Below are 20182 nucleotides of genomic sequence, written 5' to 3'. Positions count from 1 at the left end.
ATAATCACAGATGACAACCTCATAGAAAAATATGTCTCGGCAAGGATAGATGCAGGGAATAGAGCATTATACTCCCTATCATCATCATTAAGATTCAAGCTGCTAAAAAGAAAATGTAAATTAAGACTGTACAAGTCAATTACTTTACCAGTTGTTACATGTGGAAGTTAAACATAAATTCTATTTTGGCGGGAAATAAATAAGCTGCTGGTATCTGAAAGAAAGGGTTTCAGGCAAATAAAGAAGGCGCCGCAATACAGTATTGGTGACTCTGTCTGGTACTGAAAACATGGTCAAACATATAAAGGCTAACCGGGTAAGATGAGGCGGTCATGTGATAAGATCAAAAGAACACAGAGTGTTTTTTGAAAGACCAGAAGGTAGAAGATCAGTGGGCCGTCCCAGAAAAATATGGAAAGACGATGGTGAAGCCGATTTATCTAAAATTGGGGTGCAACAATGAAGGGCTACAGTGGATACGGCGAAAACTGACCCCAAGTTGTAAAGTAAGTCAAGAAGAAGAAGATTTAAATTAGACATAGCAAAAGAATTACATACTTGGAAAAAAGTGCCTTGGTATGGAAATAGAATTAAATAATACCTGCCTATATACACTACAATTTGCAGGTGATCAGGCATAGCAAACGATAAAAAAATATGCAATACATGATAAGAACGTTAACTAAAGAATATCAAAAATAGGGTCAGACATAGCAAATCTTGTACTAGATATGAACAAGAAGATAAAGACTGTTGATGAAAACAAATATCTAGAAACAATATTTAATCAAGAAGCATTACTTGATCATAATGACCAAAAAATTAACAACAGAATACTACAAGCTAAAAAAGCTGTAGAATGCCATAACTTAATTCTCTGAAACAAGAGTATAACACAAAAGGTAACGTTTAATATCCAGGTAACTCTAGTAAAAGTTATGTTATTAAACGGATCTGATACATCACTATTAAAAGAGAGGGTAATCGAAGAAAGATAGAAGCAATGGAAATGGATAAGGCAAACGCTAAAAATTTCAAAAAGGGAGAGAAAAAAATTAAAAAATCAGGAAACACAGGGAATGAGAAGATATAATATTTGATAACATATAACAAAAGTAGCTTATATTGTACGGGTATATACAGCGAATCGAAAACATTAGACTTCCTAAACAAGTACTCACATGGACAGCTACAGGAAGACAAAAGAGAGAAATACCAAAGAAAACATGAATGAAAGGAGAAAAAAAATAAATGAGCTCCAAATAACCAAAAAAAAAAAGGACAATGAAACAGACAATGGAACAACATACGCAAATGGAAATTGGGCATCGGACAACGTCGAAAGACGTTTTAAACCGAATGTATACTCGTATATTATTATTATGTTGCTTCTAGAATGCGAGAGAAAATTTCTGCTGTAGAAAACTCGTTTATAATATATTATACCCACCTTTTACTTACTACAAATAAATTGGGTGATATAGTACTCACCCGGTAAGTACCAAAAAATTTTTTTCTTACATTCTTTGACCTGTTTATTTTTTTAATTTTTGTGAAATAATGTGTCAAATAATATTTTTCAGAATACGCACACACCGACATGGTATTTATTAAATGCTTGTTCGACTTCATTTGGTCTCTGGTTAGATATGCTATCACTATTGTTTACAATTAGTATTACAATTAGCTTTATTGTATTACACAACGGTAAGTACAATTTACTAATTTTACTGGAAATAAGGCACAATTTTACAATAAAATAAGTTTATTTTGACTTTTGGTTTTAAACTTCAAATATCGTTCTCAAAGTACGATAAGAATTACGGTAAATATTAATCATTCTCAACAGTAAGTACTGTCCTATAAGTCTTGCACTGCATAGAACTAGGCGTAAAACTTTTTTGATATAACCTTTAGGAAGGGTTATATTCCCTTCACAACAATTCACAATTTACTAAACCAATAGCTAATAAGAAAACTTGGTGTCAAAACATAACTTTAGCCTTACATCATTCAAGGCATCCTACAAAGCTAGTCAGCTGTAGGTACGTGGGAACGGTTGAAAACTACAAAATTCTCATATAATAAAAACTATTCATGTTTTGTGGTTTTCTGTGTTACAAAGCTTATTGTTACAGAAGAATGGACACTCACCTCAAACGTTTTTTTGACATTTTTCTTCCAATTTTCTGGGTCTCCCGCACTTTTACGGAATCTTCCTGGCATAACTTCATCGATGACTCTATCCATGATCCAGTTACAATGTACAATAAGCAATAATATAAAATAAAAATATACACACTGCAAAGTTGTAACTGATAACATGCAGTAGAGAGTAGATAGCGGAAACAAAGATCGCGTGATCAAAAGGCGAGTGCTGATGGGTCGAAAGGCGCGGCTTTAGCGACGAGTCGTCTTTGACTCTGATAGTGCAAGAGCAGCCAGAGAAACAACTAACAGTGCAAGAAAATCCAATCCAACCATCGAATGAAAAAGCGAAGCAAAATATCTGGGGGTCATAATGACAAAGGACTGACATTCACAAAACATGTAGACGCTATAATACAAAAAGCAAACATGGCAAAAGCGTCAATAAGCGGACTCAAAGGCAGAAAAAGCAAATTAAGGACAAAAACAAAAATGAGACTAATAAATAGTATTATACTTTCGATAATAAAGTACGCATCTCTCGCATGGGACAGGTACGCAATACAACAAACAAAAAGATACAAGCGGCTCACAGTAGCAGCTTAAGAGAAGCAGTTAATGTTCTAAGATACGTTGCAGAACGATTCCTTTTCAGAGAACTGCAACAAATCAGGGTGACGGACATAATGAAGGAAAAAGCCAGGATAAAATTCGCAGAACTGGAGAATCACCCGAGTCCCATACTGCGAGAGATCATGAGATACGATGCATTTCATCGATAAAAACACAAACCTTCAAAACAACAAATATTGGAATAAAATAAAAAGGTATCCAGAGAGACAGAAATAAATACAAACCCTATAAAGAAAACAAACCCAAGAGAGAGAACCAATAAATACCCGGAGGGAATACAAACCCCAGAGAGAACAAGCCTTAGAGAGAAAATGAAGGAAAGACAGAGGACAGTTCATAGCTCTACCAATTTCAGACTAACACAAAGCACTGTGTAGGCTCCAACAAAGAAGACCTTACCATCACGACGTCTTACTAAAAAAAATCAATAAAAAACATAAAAAAGGCCTCGGTCGACAAAAAAAAAATTTAAAAAAATAGTAACAAAAAACCAGCGCAAGTCATCTAAAAATATTTATAAAACCCAAAAAAATCAAACACGTAGGGCCCAAACTCTTGAGCACCAAGTCTCGAACTGGGCAACAACCTACGAGCATGCAATTTCAGTTCCGCGGATAAGTCACATGAGGATCACAGGAATATAGCGCGCCACGCTGTCCTGAATTTAAAATCGATTAGGGAACCATGTTGGAGTTCTATTAACCAGGACTCTCACATGAAGAGCATTTGGCTGACTAACAAAAATAGAAGAAGTTTTAACTTTTACATATTTTATATAGAAAAAAAAACGATCGTTAGAAGCAGAAATCAATAGTAGAGTAGATAAAATCTACAATTGTGTCATAGAATGAACAAAACATTTATATGTAGAAAAGAAATATCACGAAATACAAAAATTAAAGATTTCAAAGTAGTTTGTAGATCTGTTCTGACTTTGGCAGCGAATCATAGATACTAACGGAATGGCAAGATATAGGCTATAGAGATGGAGATATAAGGAACAAATTGAAAATACAATTCGCAACGGCGTTTATAGAACAGAGACAGCTTGCTGGTGGGATCATTTACACCGCCGGATGAAAGATACTAAACCAGTGAGATGAGTCAAAAAAATTGAAAAACAAAAAAGATGTTGATATATATATATATATATATATATATATATATATATATATATATATATATATATATATATGCATATATATACATATATATATATATATATATATATATATATATATATATATATATATATATATATATATATATATGCATATATATACATATATATATATATATATATAATATATATATATATATATATATATATATATATATATATATATATATATATATTATATATATATATATATATTATATATATATATATATATATATATATATATTATATATATATATATATATATATATATATATATATATATATATATATATGTATATATATGCATATATATATATATATATATATATATATATATATATATGCATATATATATATATATATATATATATATATATATATATATGCATATATATACATATATATATATATATATATATATATATATATATATATATATATATATATATATATATATATATATATATAATATATATATATATAAATAATATATATATATATATATATATATACATATATATTCATATATATATAATATATATATATATATATATATATATATATATATATATATATATATATATATATATATATATATTTATGATATGACACATATTTATCGCCCATTCCTCCTCCTCTTTTTCATCAATCTCTTCCTTAAATACCAGTTTCAATCATATCCTTTTCATTTTCCTTTGTTGACACTATTTCTTTTTCTTCTTCGGGGCTCATCTCTTTTAAGTTTTCTTCCTTTTCTTCTTTGTCCTTGCTTCGTTGCCAAATTCATTTCCACTGTTTGTTCTTTTTTCGAATTATCAATTTTCTGTTTCCCATGACAGGACAATTTTCATTGTCCTGTTCTCCTTCTTTTTCTTCTGTTAGTTTCATCGTATTATTTTTGAAATCTATGACTACATGTTTTTCTGCCAGTTCGTCCACTCCTACAATCATGTCATGCGACATGTTTGGCATTATTACACATTGTAATGCATACATTTTCTCATCCAATCGTACCCTTACTCGTATTCCCTCATTTATCGTTGCCAATGTCCGTTTATTTGCCCCCACAAAATTTACCCTTGGTATTTTGTAGATTAAATTTGTCAAACTCACTTCTTCTATTAATTTTCTGTTTACCAATGTTATTTCTGAACCGGTGTCTATCAAAATTTTGATTGGTTTATTTTTGATGAAACCATCTACAAATTTTAAATTAACTCCTCTTCTTTCCTCATTATTTCCTGCTAATTTAATAAATTCCTTCGGGTGACAAAAAATTCCTGCCTGGTTTTTTGGTTTTACCAAAACTATTCCTGTTAATTTTGTCTATTGTAATTTCCGTTTTTGGGATATGCGCGTGTGTTATTTCTGTTGTGATTTTCACGATATCTGTCCTCATTCCATGGCCGATTTCTGAAATCATCATTTCCTCTTCTGTTTTCCCTCCTGGGAATAAATTCTCGTCTAGTGTAATCCCTCCTATAATTTTGTCCTCTCTCTCTCTGTATTCCTGAGTTTCTCGGTGTCTGTAATTTTCTTGTGACCTTCGTGCTCTTCTTTCCTGCATCCGTGATGCCCTTATTTGTGAAAATTGGCATAAACTATCGATGTCTTTGTAGTTTTGTAGATTGATTTGATCTTCAATTGTGTCATCAAAGTGTCTTGCAATCAACTCTACTAATTGCTCGGATGAATAATTGTATTGCAGATGTTTTGCGTTATTGTACATTTGCAATGCGTATGTTTTTTCTGATATACCTATCCTCTCATGGTATTTCCCATTTTGCAACTCCTTGTTTATCTGTAATTGCTCTGTCTTTCCCCAGAAAAAACTCAGAAATTTATTTTCAAATTCTTGCCAATTTTCAAATTCCTCCACTTTGCTGTCGAACCATAGACTCGCCTCATCTTTGAGATGATTTCTGATCATTTCCTTAGCTGTCGCAAAGTTTCCCATGTATTGTATCTTCTTCTTTAGATTATTCATGAACGGTGCGGGGTGCAGTTTTCTTACATCCCCGCCAAACTGTAATTTTGCTTCGCTTGTTCCATGGATGATAACTTCTTTTCTCTCTACTCCTCTTAGTTCAATTTCTGCTATTTGTTTTTCATTTTGCTTTAATCTCCTTTCTACTTGTTTCCTGTCTTCTTGTAGCGCCATTTCAAATTTTTCTTCTAACTGTTCTAATTCCTTTTTCTGGACAGTCTTAATATCTTTCATTTTAGTTTCTATTTATTCTCTCTGCATCTCTAGTTTTCTCTCTGTTTCTTCTCTGACTTTTTCTAAACAGACTTTTACATCATTTTCATATTTGTCCAAACGCTTTTCCCTTTTCCTCTCATTTTCTTCTAATTTTTGTTCATAGTTTTCCAAACGCTGCTCTATATTTCTGTTATTTCTATCCATTTTTTGTGATGTTTCTTTTTGGTTTTCTTCCATTCTTTGTGATTGTCATTGCAACATTTGTATTAGCTGGGCTATTCCAGATTTTTCTGTTTCCATAGCTGTTGTTTCTAAATTCTCTTTACTTTTGCTTCTTGTGATCGACATTTTCGTTAGATTATTTATCCCCGCCAAATATGAAGCTTTAAATTTGTGCAGTAACATCCCCGCCAAATATGAAATTCGAGTAATGTTGCAAAGACAAAAACTTTTCCTCTTATCCCAAATGCAATAAAATTTAAAACTTTTGTCAGTTGTAAAAATCAATCAAATATCATAAAATATATCATGCAAAAATTTGTACCTAGAGAAATTTGAAATGTTATGTCATAAAAGCGAATATTATAAACTTTAACCATCGGCAAATAAATTTTCAATCAATCTGCTTTCTTTCTCTATCCTTTTAAATTTCAACTAGAAATACTTTCTACGCTTTACACGTTAGGGGCCATTTGTTATGATTGTTTATTTTGACTGTGATTTTAATTTATTGAGCCAATAAAAGAATTATAACTTAATTGTTATCAAATGTAAAATAAGACTTCTTATATTTCCTGTGTTCGATGGATTCAAAGATTTTCTAGTTGTCCTTTATCGAGATAGAGAAGAAGGATAATAATAAAAGAAAATAGTATATTACAAAAATTTAAGCATTCTTTATTTTATATGAAAAAGAATAAAATAATTTTCAAATTCTGCCGTTATCTTATCAATCAGCGTACAAGAAAATAAATGAAATTTTTATAATAATAAGATTTTAAATCTACATAAATTTATAATAAGTGAAAACCAATTTTACTTAAACTTTCCTTTACTTGAAACAACAAACAACAAAACTGTAACTCAAACAAAACTCAATTCTTTAAATTTAAATGATAATGACCATGCTGTCAACACAGATCCTTCACAGATACCAATTTCAATTGTACAAAACACTTACAGCTTTTTTTTCTTATTGAATTGTATGTTGGCACATACCCAGAAAAGTCCAGTCTCCTCAACGATGTGATCTTTCCTCTTTGGCACCTCGGCTCCTTCTTAACGTCTCTGTAAACCTCCTGCAGACTACACAAAAACACCTGATTCACTTCTCCAAAAACTCAGCTACTTATTTATGACACAAAGACCTCCTTTTGTCAACTTGATGCGGTAAAACTACTTTCACATATACTTCACAAAATGCCCACGGTAGATACAAGGACCTCTTTTAATCTACTTGTTATCTCCTTTGGCAAAACTATACACTTCTTTTCACAATGCCGGTATTCAAACTCACGAACCACACTCTATCTTCTAACAAACGACTGTTTCCTTCGATGGCCAAGTTTGTTCGTAATTTGTGGGAAATAGGGAAGAGAAGCATATTTTGTGGCTGGTTTTGGGGTTAACGGGGAAATGTTCGTCGGTATGCTATTGGATATGGAAGCTAGTATTGCACCATTAGGTGTTTCCGAAATAGAATGACCATAGCTTTTAGAGAAAAGATATCTGTTGATGATGGATATACGGTAAGAGTTACCTAATATGGGGTAATGGTAATAGGGTATGGTAATGGGGTAATATGTCTTAGTAAGCTTCGACGTAGTATCACTGTTTTCTAATCTCCCACTCTCTAGCGTCGTCACGTCACTCCGGAACCATTGGAATGAAATCCAACCACACAGTCCAGTATCACGGGAAACATTCTCGGAATTATTAAAACTGACATTTGACACCAATTATCTAATATTTAATGACAAATATTATCGCTAAATCTTTGGAACTCCCATGGATCGTCCATTTCCCCCATTATAGTTAATTTCGTACTCGACGACCTTATCAATGAGAGTATCAGTAAATTAGATTTCCGGGTTCCCTTTGTAAAGCGTTATGTTGACGACTTGAGCCTAGCAACACCACCTGATAAGATTTTAAGCAACTTATCAGTCTTCAATAGCGTTGATCCTCACCTTCAATTTACATGTGAACTGAAGGTTGATAACAGCATACCGTTTTTGGACATGCGAATCATACGCACACATAGTAACACATTGGGCACTACGTGGTACAGGAAAGACATGGCAAGCAACCGGTTCTTAAATTACCACTCTACACACCCAATAAGATGCAAACATAACCTTGTACAAGCGCTTAGCTTTAGAGTACACACGTTGACCCATACGCGGTATAAGAGGGAATCTTTGGATTTACTCAAATCCATTCTCATTGATAACTCTTACCCCATATCCATCATCAACAAATATCTTTCCTCTAAAAGCTATGGTCATTCTATTTCGGAAACACCTAACGGTGCAATACTAGCCTCCATATCCAATAGCATACCGACGAACATTTCCCCGTTAACCCCAAAACCAGCCACAAAATATGCTTCTCTTCCCTATTTCCCACAAATTACGAACAAACTTACTAAACTATTCAAAAACATACCCGTCAAAATATCCCTAAAAAATACTAAAACCATTGGAAAGTTATTCTCCAAGTCTAAAACTCCACTAAGCTCGTTAGAGCACACCAATGTTGTCTATCAGATACCCTGTTCAGAATGCAACTCCTGCTACATTGGCCAGACCAGTCGGTCTCTCCTAGGGCGTATAACTTCACACAAAAGTGATATTAGACTTTCCAAACCCTCTTGTACCCTTGCACAACACCCCTATTCCACCAAACATCACATTGACTTCACAAATACCAAAATACTGGCGAAAGAAAATAACCATCAGAAACGCTCTTTTATTGAAATGTGTGAGATCCTCAAGAACTCATCGGCAATTAACAAAAGAACCGACATCGACAATTTGAGCCAGGTTTACCACTCTCTCATCTTACGAAATAAATAACCCCTATTCTCAGTTAAAATTTGGCTTATTTTCCAATAAAAAAATTACATAATCATCCTCTATTTCCAAGTTTCATTAAAACATAAATTAAAAATAATATATAAAATTTTTCCGCCATACAAATCCACCCGTCCAACTAATCATGCAATGACCCCTGTGGAAGTTTATAATTGTCTCAAACCTTGGAATTTGGTGACATATGGCCCTTTAAAAAGTTTTTGGTATCGCGTTACGTTGTTTGCATAGATTGCAATAAATCAGAGCTTTGTTTGCCTTCAGCGGAGAACCAACTAAATGAAGCCAAACGTTTGTTTAAAAATTTTTTAAATCTTCTTATCTACGAATATGAACATTATTTTCTGCAGAGTTTGTGTGTTTTTTGTTTTGGTTTTTTTTGTTAAGTTAGTTTTAAATAATGAGTAAAGTTTACAGTAGATATATAATAACATCGATAATATACTACATATTGAGTTGTAAGTTATGAACTATAAACATCTGTATTTCTTATAAACTCTGTATGTCATCTTTTATATTTTAGAGAACTGATGAAGCTTTAGAAGTATAAAGCGAAACGTCTTCGATAAACTTATGAAGTAGTCGACTTCTTTTTTTATTTGCCAACCTGAATGACCGATTAAACCTCTGAATTCACTAGTTGAATACTTTAGATATATATATATATATATATATATATATATATATATATATATATATATATATATATATACTTTGGTAGATAACTTTCGGGAAAGCGTCAAGTCAAGGATCGGCTAGAGATGGTATAAGCCAGAAAGTTACCTACCAAAGAATTGTATTCTTAGCGTCGTTATATACACTATATTTATATATATATATATATATATATATATATATACATATATATATATATATATATATATATATATATATATATATATATATATATATATATATATATTATATATATATATATATATTAAGAAAAATATTGCCTAGATTGTGAAATTCGACGTTCTTAATAAAAAATACAAAAACATTTTCTTTTTTTCTAGTTTCCGTAGTATCAGGTAGTTTAGTTGGTTTAGCGATAACACAGTCAATGAATCTGACTGGTATGTTACAGCATGCAATTCGACAGTATTCTGAACTTATAAATCAACTAACCAGCGTCGAAAGGGTTCTTCAATATACTAAATTAGATAAAGAAGGACCATTTAAAACTCTTCCAGGTTCGTATACTTTTTTATACTATATTGCAATTTTACCCCTTTATAGTTTTCATTTTTTTAGTTATAACTGTTCTGAAATTTTATATCTGCTATACACTGTATTTTTCGTCGAATTACGCCGTAGTTTTAAGTTTCCGAATAATTTGTGTCTTCTGTATTAAGTCTATTTAAAATTATGTATTACTTTTGCCGTATAAGCAGTTTTGTATTATAAACACATACGACGCACTGTCTGTCTCAAGATTACGGAGAAGGGGGTGGGGGGAATAGTTGCCGCCTAAGCATTTTGATTTATTTATACTGCTACATCTTTAAAAATTATACTGTTAACGTAAATAAAACTTCAAACCTTAGTACTTCAAACTCTATTTACGAAAAATTTTTAAACAAAATAAAAATAAAATTAAAACGGTTTTTCAGACTACTGCTGGTGGCCATATTTACCCGCTGCCGAAGGGTAAAAGTGACTGCTGCCACTATTACCCCCATTAAAGAATAGTTAAATGCAGAAATCGCAAATGTAAATTTTGCCTTCGAAACTGGTACTGGTCATTGTGTGCCCATTGGCCGCAAATGCTGCATTGGATCCAGAGTTCTCTCTTTTTACCGAATTCGTCACAAATTGTGCAACTACACTCATTGACAAAAATATCGAATATTTTGGAATTTTTAAATTTTTTTTTTGTAGTCACTTTATTTCAAAACAGTTTTAGATTAATGATGACATTCATATAGTAGGCTAATGTACTTAACTGGTTTGAAATATTTTGATCTTTATTTTGACGTTTATTCTGCGTTTAGTGTCATTCGTACATTTTATCATATAAATCCTTCTTCACGTAAAGGAAAAATCATACTAATTCGGTTATTTTTAGTTTAATTTATTAAGTTTAATTAAATATTGTTTTGATTTAACTAAGTTTAAAACAAGTCTGCTACCAATTCGATACTGTGATGAAGCCCAAGTAGCACAGATGGTAATTTTGTACGGGAAAGGATATGCACAAAATGATATCGCACGACGTCTCAGCAGAAATCAATCTATAATAGTTTCAAATATTTTAAAAAGGTACCGCGAAACAGGATATTTCGTACGAAGACCTGCTCAAGGATGCTCAAGTTGCACAGCCGCACTTATGACCGTTCTTTGGTTCTTATTTCTACACTAAATCGTTCATTGACATCGATGCACCTAAGAAATGAGCTATTAAATGTTAGACAAGTTAATGTAAGTTCAGAAACAGTTAGACGAAGATAAAAAGAAGCAAACTTAAAGCCCAGACGCCCCGCCAAAGTTCCACGTCTTCTCGAAAATCATAAAGCTCGTTATTTAGAATTTGCAAGAACACATATTCAGTAGAATATCGACAACTGGAAAAATGTTCTTTTTACTGATGGGACCAGAATCCTATTATGAAAGCTAGATGGTTAAAACCACGTCTACTAAGAGTTGGGGAACGATTCGCCAGCTGCAATCTCGCCCAGGCCGTTAGTTTTGGAGGTGGGGGCATAATTATTGGGAAAGATATTAGTTTGGAGGTACGCACCACACTCGTGTAGTGATTGAATGAATGACTGGCGACTCTTTCGTTTAAAACATTCTACAAGATCATTTTTTGCCATATGTTGGTAATATTGGATATGAAAAATTCTTGTTAATGCACGATAATGCTCGACCTCATGCCGCTGCCAAAGTGGTTCTTGATGAGGTCCAATCCAATCTTGATGAGGTTCAAATTCGAAGATTGGATTGGCCACCGTTTAGAAATGATTTAAATCCAATAGAGTACATGTGGGATCACCTAAAATATCGCATACGACAAATAAATCCCATTCCAAATACGATAGAGCAGCTTCGGCTTGCTGCACAGGATAAATGGAATGCAATTTCCCAAGGATATGTCAAAAATTTACTTGCAAGCATACCGAGAAGGATGTAAGCGGTAATAAGAGCTAGAGGTGAGAATACTCGTTACTGATCATGCACTTCTTCTAGTTAAAAAGACTTGTTTAAGCAATTTAAATTTGCATTTAAGTTTAAAGTAAAATAACTTTATTTACCCAATATTAAGCATTTATTTTTTTTCGCAATTTTCCTTGCATAACAACTTAAGATTGTTCATTAAACATTGTTAAAATAAACTCCATTTCACAATAAACGACTTGATTCGCCAGAATTTATTTTAAAAAAATAAAAATTAGAAAATTCCAAAATATTCGATATTTTTGTCCATGAGTGTATCTTCGTTAACGTCCCTATCACGGTCATCGTCATCATCCTCATCTTCGGATGATATATCTTCTGCGATCTTCTGTGTTCTTATACAATTTCTTTTTGGAACTATTCGATGCCTATTTTTCGTTTGGTTCCTTTGCTGGCTTTATTTTTCATTTGCTCGTCCTTCTTCCGCTTTTTTTCTTCTAGAAGTAACTTCATTGGTGTTGATGTCATTATTTCGGAATGCTGCTTCCTGTTGCTTTTGTGGTTGGATCTTTTATTTCCAACTGAGTCATCTTTTGAGCATCCTGGTAGTAGAATGATATCAACAAAAGATACTTCAAACTTTTTGTCATGTGTCGAACTTTCTTCATTTCCCTTAACTTTTTTATTATTCTTCTCCTTATCTAATTAACTTGCGGTGTGCAATGTGTACGGGGGTATGGTTAACATAATAATTCCTCGTTCTTTACAGAAATTATATGTCTCTAATGTACAGTGGCTACTGAGATTGTCGACGATTAACAAAACTGGATCCTCCTTTGAAGGTTTTACAACACTGTAAAAATGCTGTAAAAATTCGAGGAATATTTGCTCATTTATCCACCCATTATTCGAGCAGCAGTAGACTGCACCAGGTGGTCCATTTTTTTAACTCTGGTTTCATCCTTTTGCGGGCATAAATAAACAAAGCTATAATATATGTTTCTGAGGCACTTATGCAGCACATATTGGTTGTTATTTGACCTCTTTCTGCGCTTGTAATAAAGCCGACTCTCTTTTGTCCCTTTTCAGCAAGTATTTTTCCGGAGTTTTGGATGGTTGTTATACCTGTCTCGTCTGCATTATATATTTTGGATGCCGAAAATTTATATTTATCCAATATGGATTTTAAATTAAAGAAAAATAGGTTTACTTCAGTTTTGTTAAAAGCAGATATGCGGTTAATACTTGTCGCCTCCGGTTTTCTTAATCGAATAGTTGGATTTTTTTGCCGAGAAGATTTATAATGAGATCTGAATAGAACGAAAAACTGTAAGATTACATAAACACTTTTTATTACTATCAAAGCGACAGATTATTTTATAGAGTTATAGTAGTTTAACATTTTCAAAATAAATCCAAGGAATTTGTAATATTTTACCCTATAAACCAACTTAGTAATTCAAAAGTACATTATCGTAAAAGTTGTATGGTAAATCTCAATCCTTATCCCTTTGACTGGTCTTGTTCATTCGGTGCATCTTGCTACAAGGATATAATTTAAATACCCGCTTCTGGCCAGATATTTGAAACTGCTGAGATGAAAATTTTTTACCACTAGAGAAACTATTCTTCTTCTTTGAGTGCCTCTCCTATCGGAGATTGGATATCATTAGGGCGATTCTAATTTTATTTACTTCTGTTTTGAATAATAAGTTAATGGTACAGCCAAACCACTCTCTTAAATTTCTCATCGAGGACATTCTTCTACGGCCTGGATTTCTGCGTCCTTGGATTTTCCCTTGCATTATATTTTGTAGGAATGTGTACTTTTGTCCTCTCATCAGGTGGCATTAGTATTCAAGTTTTCTCTTTTTTATATTCAGATAACTTCTGGATCATTATATATTCTGTGTATTACCTTTTCATTTGTAATTTTATCCACCCTTAACTTATTTTTAGTATACGGCGGTAGCACCACATCTCAAAGCTTTCAAGATTTTTAACATTTCTCTGTTTAAGAGTCCATGCCTCAACACCGTAAAGCAAAGTACTGAATACATAGCATTTTAACATTCTAGTTCGTAGCTGAATACTAATATCACGTTTACAAAATAATTTTTTCATTTTTATAAAGGTAGACCTGGCAATTTCAATACGTCCTTTTATCTCGTGATTTTGGTCACTTGTTTCATTGATGAGGGTTCCCAAGTATTTGTATTCGCTTACTTTTTCGAGTTGGGTACCGTTTATTTCGATACTAGTGTTATGTATTGGATTCTTACTGAAGGTCATATATTTGGTTTTTTTGAACGTTCATCCTTATGCCGCAGTTATTACATATCTCATTCATACTTTCAACTAGATGTTGTAGATCTTCCGCTGTTCTTGTCATTATCACAGTATCGTCAGCATATCGAATGTTATTGATAACTTCTCCATTGATTATTATCCCTTCGTTTGCATGTGAGTGAGCTTCTTGGCATAATTGTTCGCTAAAGATATTAAATAAGAGCGGTGACAATATACAACCCTGCCGTACTCCTCTACGTATTTCTATTTGGTCCGATGTTTGGTCTTCTATTTTTATATTCGCTGATTCCAGTACAGACTTAATATTATTTGTATGTCTCTGGTGTCGATGTTCTTATCTTCCAGGATTTTTTTGAGTTTATTGTGGCGTACTTTGTCAAAGGTTTTTTCAAAGTCTATAAAGCAGGCGTGTACCTCTTGGTTAACATCTAGACATCTCTGTGTTAGGACGTGTTCAAGGCAAAGAGAGCTTCTCTTGTACCTAATCCTTTTCTGAATCCCATCTGTGTATCGTTAATATTGATATCTAACTGTTGATAGATTTGGCTGTGTATGACTAAGAAATATTTTAAGCAGATGACTCATCAAGGACATTGTCCGATGATCTGAACATTGCATTGCCTTAGTTTTCTTAGGTATGGTGACAAACGTACACAGCAACCATTCCTGAGGTAATATACCAGTACTGTATATTGTATTGAATAGATGTAATATTATGGTTACGGATTTATCATTCAAAAGCTTCAACAATTCTATGGGAATTTCATCAGGTCCATTTGCTTTTCCATTTTTAGCGTTTCTTATTGCGTATTTCACTTCTTCTTTTAATATGTCTGGCACAGTTGCATTGATTATCTGAGTTAAGTTGTTTCTATCGTCTTCAAATAATTCATTCTAATATTCTGTCCATCTTTTTATTTTATTCTCTAGATCTACAATAAGATTTCCATCTTTGTCCTTAAGTTTACCTATTTGCCATTTCTTTATGCTTCCTGTTATCTCTTTTACTTTTTGTGCGTACTGAACGCATCGTACTTTTTCTCATAGGTTTCCATTTCTTCACACTTTTCTTTAATCCACGCCTCTTTGGCTTCTTTTATTCTCTTTTTTATGTGTTTATTTATTTCTTTGAATTTGTCTAGGTAATTCTTCATCTTTCTTCTTTGTTCCATCAAGTCTAGTATATCTTGTGTCATCCACCCCTTATTCTTTTTTGTTGTTTTTGTAAGATGTTTCTTTTCTGCTGTTTGTATAGCTGTATTTATGTACTTAAACGTTATTTTTGGTTAACGTTATTTGTATGGTTAATTTGTTGCTGCACTGAACGGAGGTTTTCATTTATTTCTTCTCCTGTTTCTTGTCGTATATTTTTGTTTCTAAATTTGTGTAAATCTAGTCTTTCTGTGTGGTCTTCTAATCTTTTTTGGTCTCGCCTCTAGCACAGTAACTACCGGATTACGCTCTGAGCCTATATCAGCTCCTGGGTACGTCTTAGTACATTTAACAGCATTACGATACCTCCTTGCTATCATAATGTAGTCTATTTGATTTCTCACTATTTTTTCTTTGGTATGTTGTGGAGATGTCCATGTATATAACCGTCGAGGAGGTAATTTGAAAAAGGTGTTTGTTATTACGAAGTCTTCGCTTTGGCAAAATTGAATCAATCGATCTCCTCTGTCATTTCTGTTTCCAAGTCCATAGTTTCCTTCTTGTTCTCCTACTTTTCCTACTTAGAGAAACTATAACACAGCACAACTTTTTAAATCTAAATAAGTCATATAATATATCGTTGTAAAAGGTAGAAAAGTTTAAAGACCAAGTGACAAATGACCAAACAAAATAAAGTGGTAGCAGATGATGTGCATTGATTTTTTTTAAGGTTCTGAAACTATTTTCTTGTGGCATGCTTAGGAAAAATATTATGTTTTTAATATTATGGGACTAAGCCACAATTATTCGTTGTAAATATGATGAAAATCACATTTTTTTAATTAACCAATGTTTGACATTATATCCACTAATAACCCTGCGCGGTTGATGTGGTTTTGTGTTTAAATAAGAAAAAAAATATTTGACATTTCGTGTAACAAATACATGTATTATTTTACTTATTTCAGACAACCTTCCAAAAGAACACTGGCCCACACAAGGTAAAATAGAATTCAACGATGTTTCTCTCAGATACGCTGAAGAGGAGACTCTCGTTTTACGAGAAATCAGCTTTCAAATACCAGCTGGATGTAAGGTAACTAATTTTATAAATTGTTTAATCAAAATGCTTTTACAGGAAAATTATTTTTATTAGTTAACTATAAGAAAAATTATGTAAGTGCTATCGCATTCACTGTAAATGATCTAGCGGAAGATGGTTCAGGCCCTGTTCAGAAAACAAAAAGGCTTACAAAGTAGTTTACAATTCAAATGGATCTGCTACTTAGACCTGAATACGCTGGTATCAGATCGACCTATAAATGAACAGCAGGCCAAGAGATGAGGGCTTGCGGCTCAGTGTTACTCCTCCATAGATCCCTACCGGAAGAGCATGTATGTTTAAAAAACCGAAATATCGATAAATAGATAAAAACTGTTTCAGGCTATAATAATATACTTAATACTTGTTTATTTCGCTCCATTTTTTTCGGTCCCTTGCTTTTTCTCTCCAATCTCTAACACCTATTTCTGATAAGTCTTGTTTTACTGCTTCCAACCATTTCTTCTTTGATCGTCCCTTCTTTTTTTCCTCATCTCTCCCTCCTTCAGTATAGTTTTAACATTTCTGTTCTCTGGCATTCGTTTAATCTGACCAAGCTAACTCTTTGGTCTTGTATTTCTGCCGTAATTATTGGTTGTCCAAATTATTTCTGCTTATAATCTTTCGATGCTCCCATTATTTCTCTATACTTCTAATGTTATTATTAAGATTAATCTTTAAATTAAATTTTAAAAAAACTCTTATGTTTACGCTTTTAGATCGCTATTGTCGGACGCACTGGTTCCGGAAAGTCTTCCCTAGTAGCAGCTCTATTTAGGTTAGCGCCCACAGAAGGAGTTATAAAAGTCGACGATATTGATACTAAAATGATTGGATTAACTGATTTAAGAAAAAAAATATCAATCATTCCTCAGGAACCTGTATTATTCTCGGCGAGTTTAAGACATAATTTGGATCCATTTAACGAATATGATGATTCAGAAATATGGACTGCTTTGGAACAAGTAAGTACATTCACGCAATATTTTGTTTTATGATTTACTAAATTATTCAATGGTTTAATTTGTAACAATAAGGAAATATTTCATAACTTGTAATAAAAAAAAAGAAGCCTGTCTAGGATACTTATGCATATATTGTTGGTTTCATGCAGGTGACTGGATAGTAGGCTTCATGCCATTAAATTTTTGTATAAAAGTTAATACTGAACTAAACGTTTCGTGACTTTGCTTATCTTCTAAAATGGAAATATAACACACACACACACACATATATATATATATATATATATATATATATATATATATATATATATATATATATATATATATATATATATAATATAAGGTAGATCAGCGCATAATGTACTCATTCATCGTTTTTGTTGCAGGTAGAACTTAAAGATGTAGTGGACTCATTAGATTTTATTGTCTCTGAAGGTGGTAGCAACTTCAGTTTAGGCCAACGCCAACTGATTTGTTTGGCACGCGCTAGTTTAAGAAATAATAAAATTCTAGTTCTAGATGAAGCTACAGCAAATGTAGATCCTAGGTAAGATGTTTGGATGTTTAAAATATACAAAATACTTAAACAATTATTATTTTTTACTTTTTCATCCGGTCAGATCAACTATCATCTTGCAAACAGTTGGATCTTCAGCATTAACATGGTTAGAATAGAAACGTCTCTAATATATATATATATATATATATATATATATATATATATATATATATATATATATATATATATATATATATATATATATATATATATATATATATATGTATATAATATATATATATATATATTATATATATATATATATATATATATTATATATATATATATATTATATATATATTATATATATATATATTATATATATATATATATATATATATATATATATTATATATATATATATATATATATATATATATATATATATATATATATATATATATATATATATATATATATATATGTACGATTAATAGTATTACAAAACTTAATCTTAAATCTTAAATTCACCCGAGTTAAACCGCGTCAATTATTACTACGCCAAGCTTTCGACATCCTCTCTGAAGTTTTCTTTAGGGCTTCCGGAGTCCCAGTCTCGCGAGTCCCCAGCACTACTCCCACTGATGCTGCTACTACTACAATATCTATGGCTTTTCATATGGCTCATAATTAAAATATTGTCTGCTCCACACTCCAATCAAAATTTTGCCATCGGAAATATTCGCGCCAACCCCCACCCAAACCACGTCACCATCAGCAGTATAAATGAACTGTCCGCTGTTTTCAGTAGCAGTACTGCAGTGATGAGTGATCACTAGAGCAGTATCTGGGAGGGCTCGGGAGGCTAAAAACCTGGAAGCCCTGAAGAAGACATCGGAGAGGATGCCAAACAGAGAAACGAGACCCCACTCGAAAGAATGAAATCATTTCATAAATTTGCTGCTTATTTTATATTAATTTGAAGGCAGCTCAAATATCATTTGAGCTATTATCAAAATATATAACAATACTTTTGTTTTAGAACGGACTCCTTTATTCAAGCTACAATTCGAGAGAAGTTTCAAAATTGTACTGTAATTACAATTGCTCATAGGCTAAATACGATAATGGATTCGGACAAAGTACTAGTAATGAACTTTGGGAATATAGTGGAATTCGATCACCCCTATAAACTGTTGCAGATACCAAATGGGTACTTCTATAATATGGTTCAAGAAACCGGTTCAGTAATGGTACAACAACTAAAGGAAAAAGCTTACAAGGCCTATTTAAACGGGCGTTTCTGAATATTTTAAATCTAGACTCTTACAATAGGTTGCAATGTAATTAAGCCCAAATATAAGTTATTAGAGTTTTGTATTATGTAAAAAATATTAAAGTTTTAAGTAAATTAAAAAAATAATGTATTATTAAATACCAGTGTTTTAGCGGTTAAATACGCGACAAAGAAAATATCTGGTTTAACTGCTTTACGTTGTCCTACAAAAAATTAAGAGACTTATCATTTAGACAAGATGATATTCCTGTAAAAGTTTCGACAACATTAGAAGAAGGTAGCTATCTTGTTTATTTAATAGAATTACAATAGACCAAAACTACGAACAGACTCTATCGAGCTACATCACAGAACCTTTTCGGAAAGACTATTTCATCATCAGTGCTATCCTAAAATAAGTATTACTACTTTAATTAACGCAAACGTAAAAATTAAAATTTTGACTAGGGTTATAACAAAATGTTGTTTAATACTTATCAGGCTTACAGGTTTGAAGCAACTA

General features: G+C 32.2%; 1 protein-coding gene across 4 annotated transcripts in view; it reads left to right on the top strand.

The window, feature by feature from the left end:
• Window positions 1-19806, top strand: part of LOC140445521 (ATP-binding cassette subfamily C member 4-like) — a 143371-nt gene extending 123565 nt beyond the window's left edge. For all 4 annotated transcript variants that reach the window (XM_072537603.1, XM_072537604.1, XM_072537602.1 and 1 more), the window contains 6 exons: window positions 1584-1707; window positions 10255-10431; window positions 16786-16913; window positions 17639-17884; window positions 18271-18431; window positions 19426-19806. In XM_072537603.1, the coding sequence (XP_072393704.1) occupies window positions 1584-1707; window positions 10255-10431; window positions 16786-16913; window positions 17639-17884; window positions 18271-18431; window positions 19426-19690 (1101 nt within the window). In that variant the 3' untranslated portion in view covers window positions 19691-19806. The remainder of the gene's footprint in view (window positions 1-1583; window positions 1708-10254; window positions 10432-16785; window positions 16914-17638; window positions 17885-18270; window positions 18432-19425) is intronic.
• Window positions 19807-20182: the final 376 nt, after the last annotated feature.

Source organism: Diabrotica undecimpunctata, chromosome 7, assembly GCF_040954645.1.
Source record: "Diabrotica undecimpunctata isolate CICGRU chromosome 7, icDiaUnde3, whole genome shotgun sequence".
Lineage (NCBI taxonomy): Eukaryota > Metazoa > Arthropoda > Insecta > Coleoptera > Chrysomelidae > Diabrotica > Diabrotica undecimpunctata.
The sequence above is the reverse complement of the archived record's forward strand: the minus strand, read 5'-3'. Positions and strand labels throughout refer to the sequence as shown.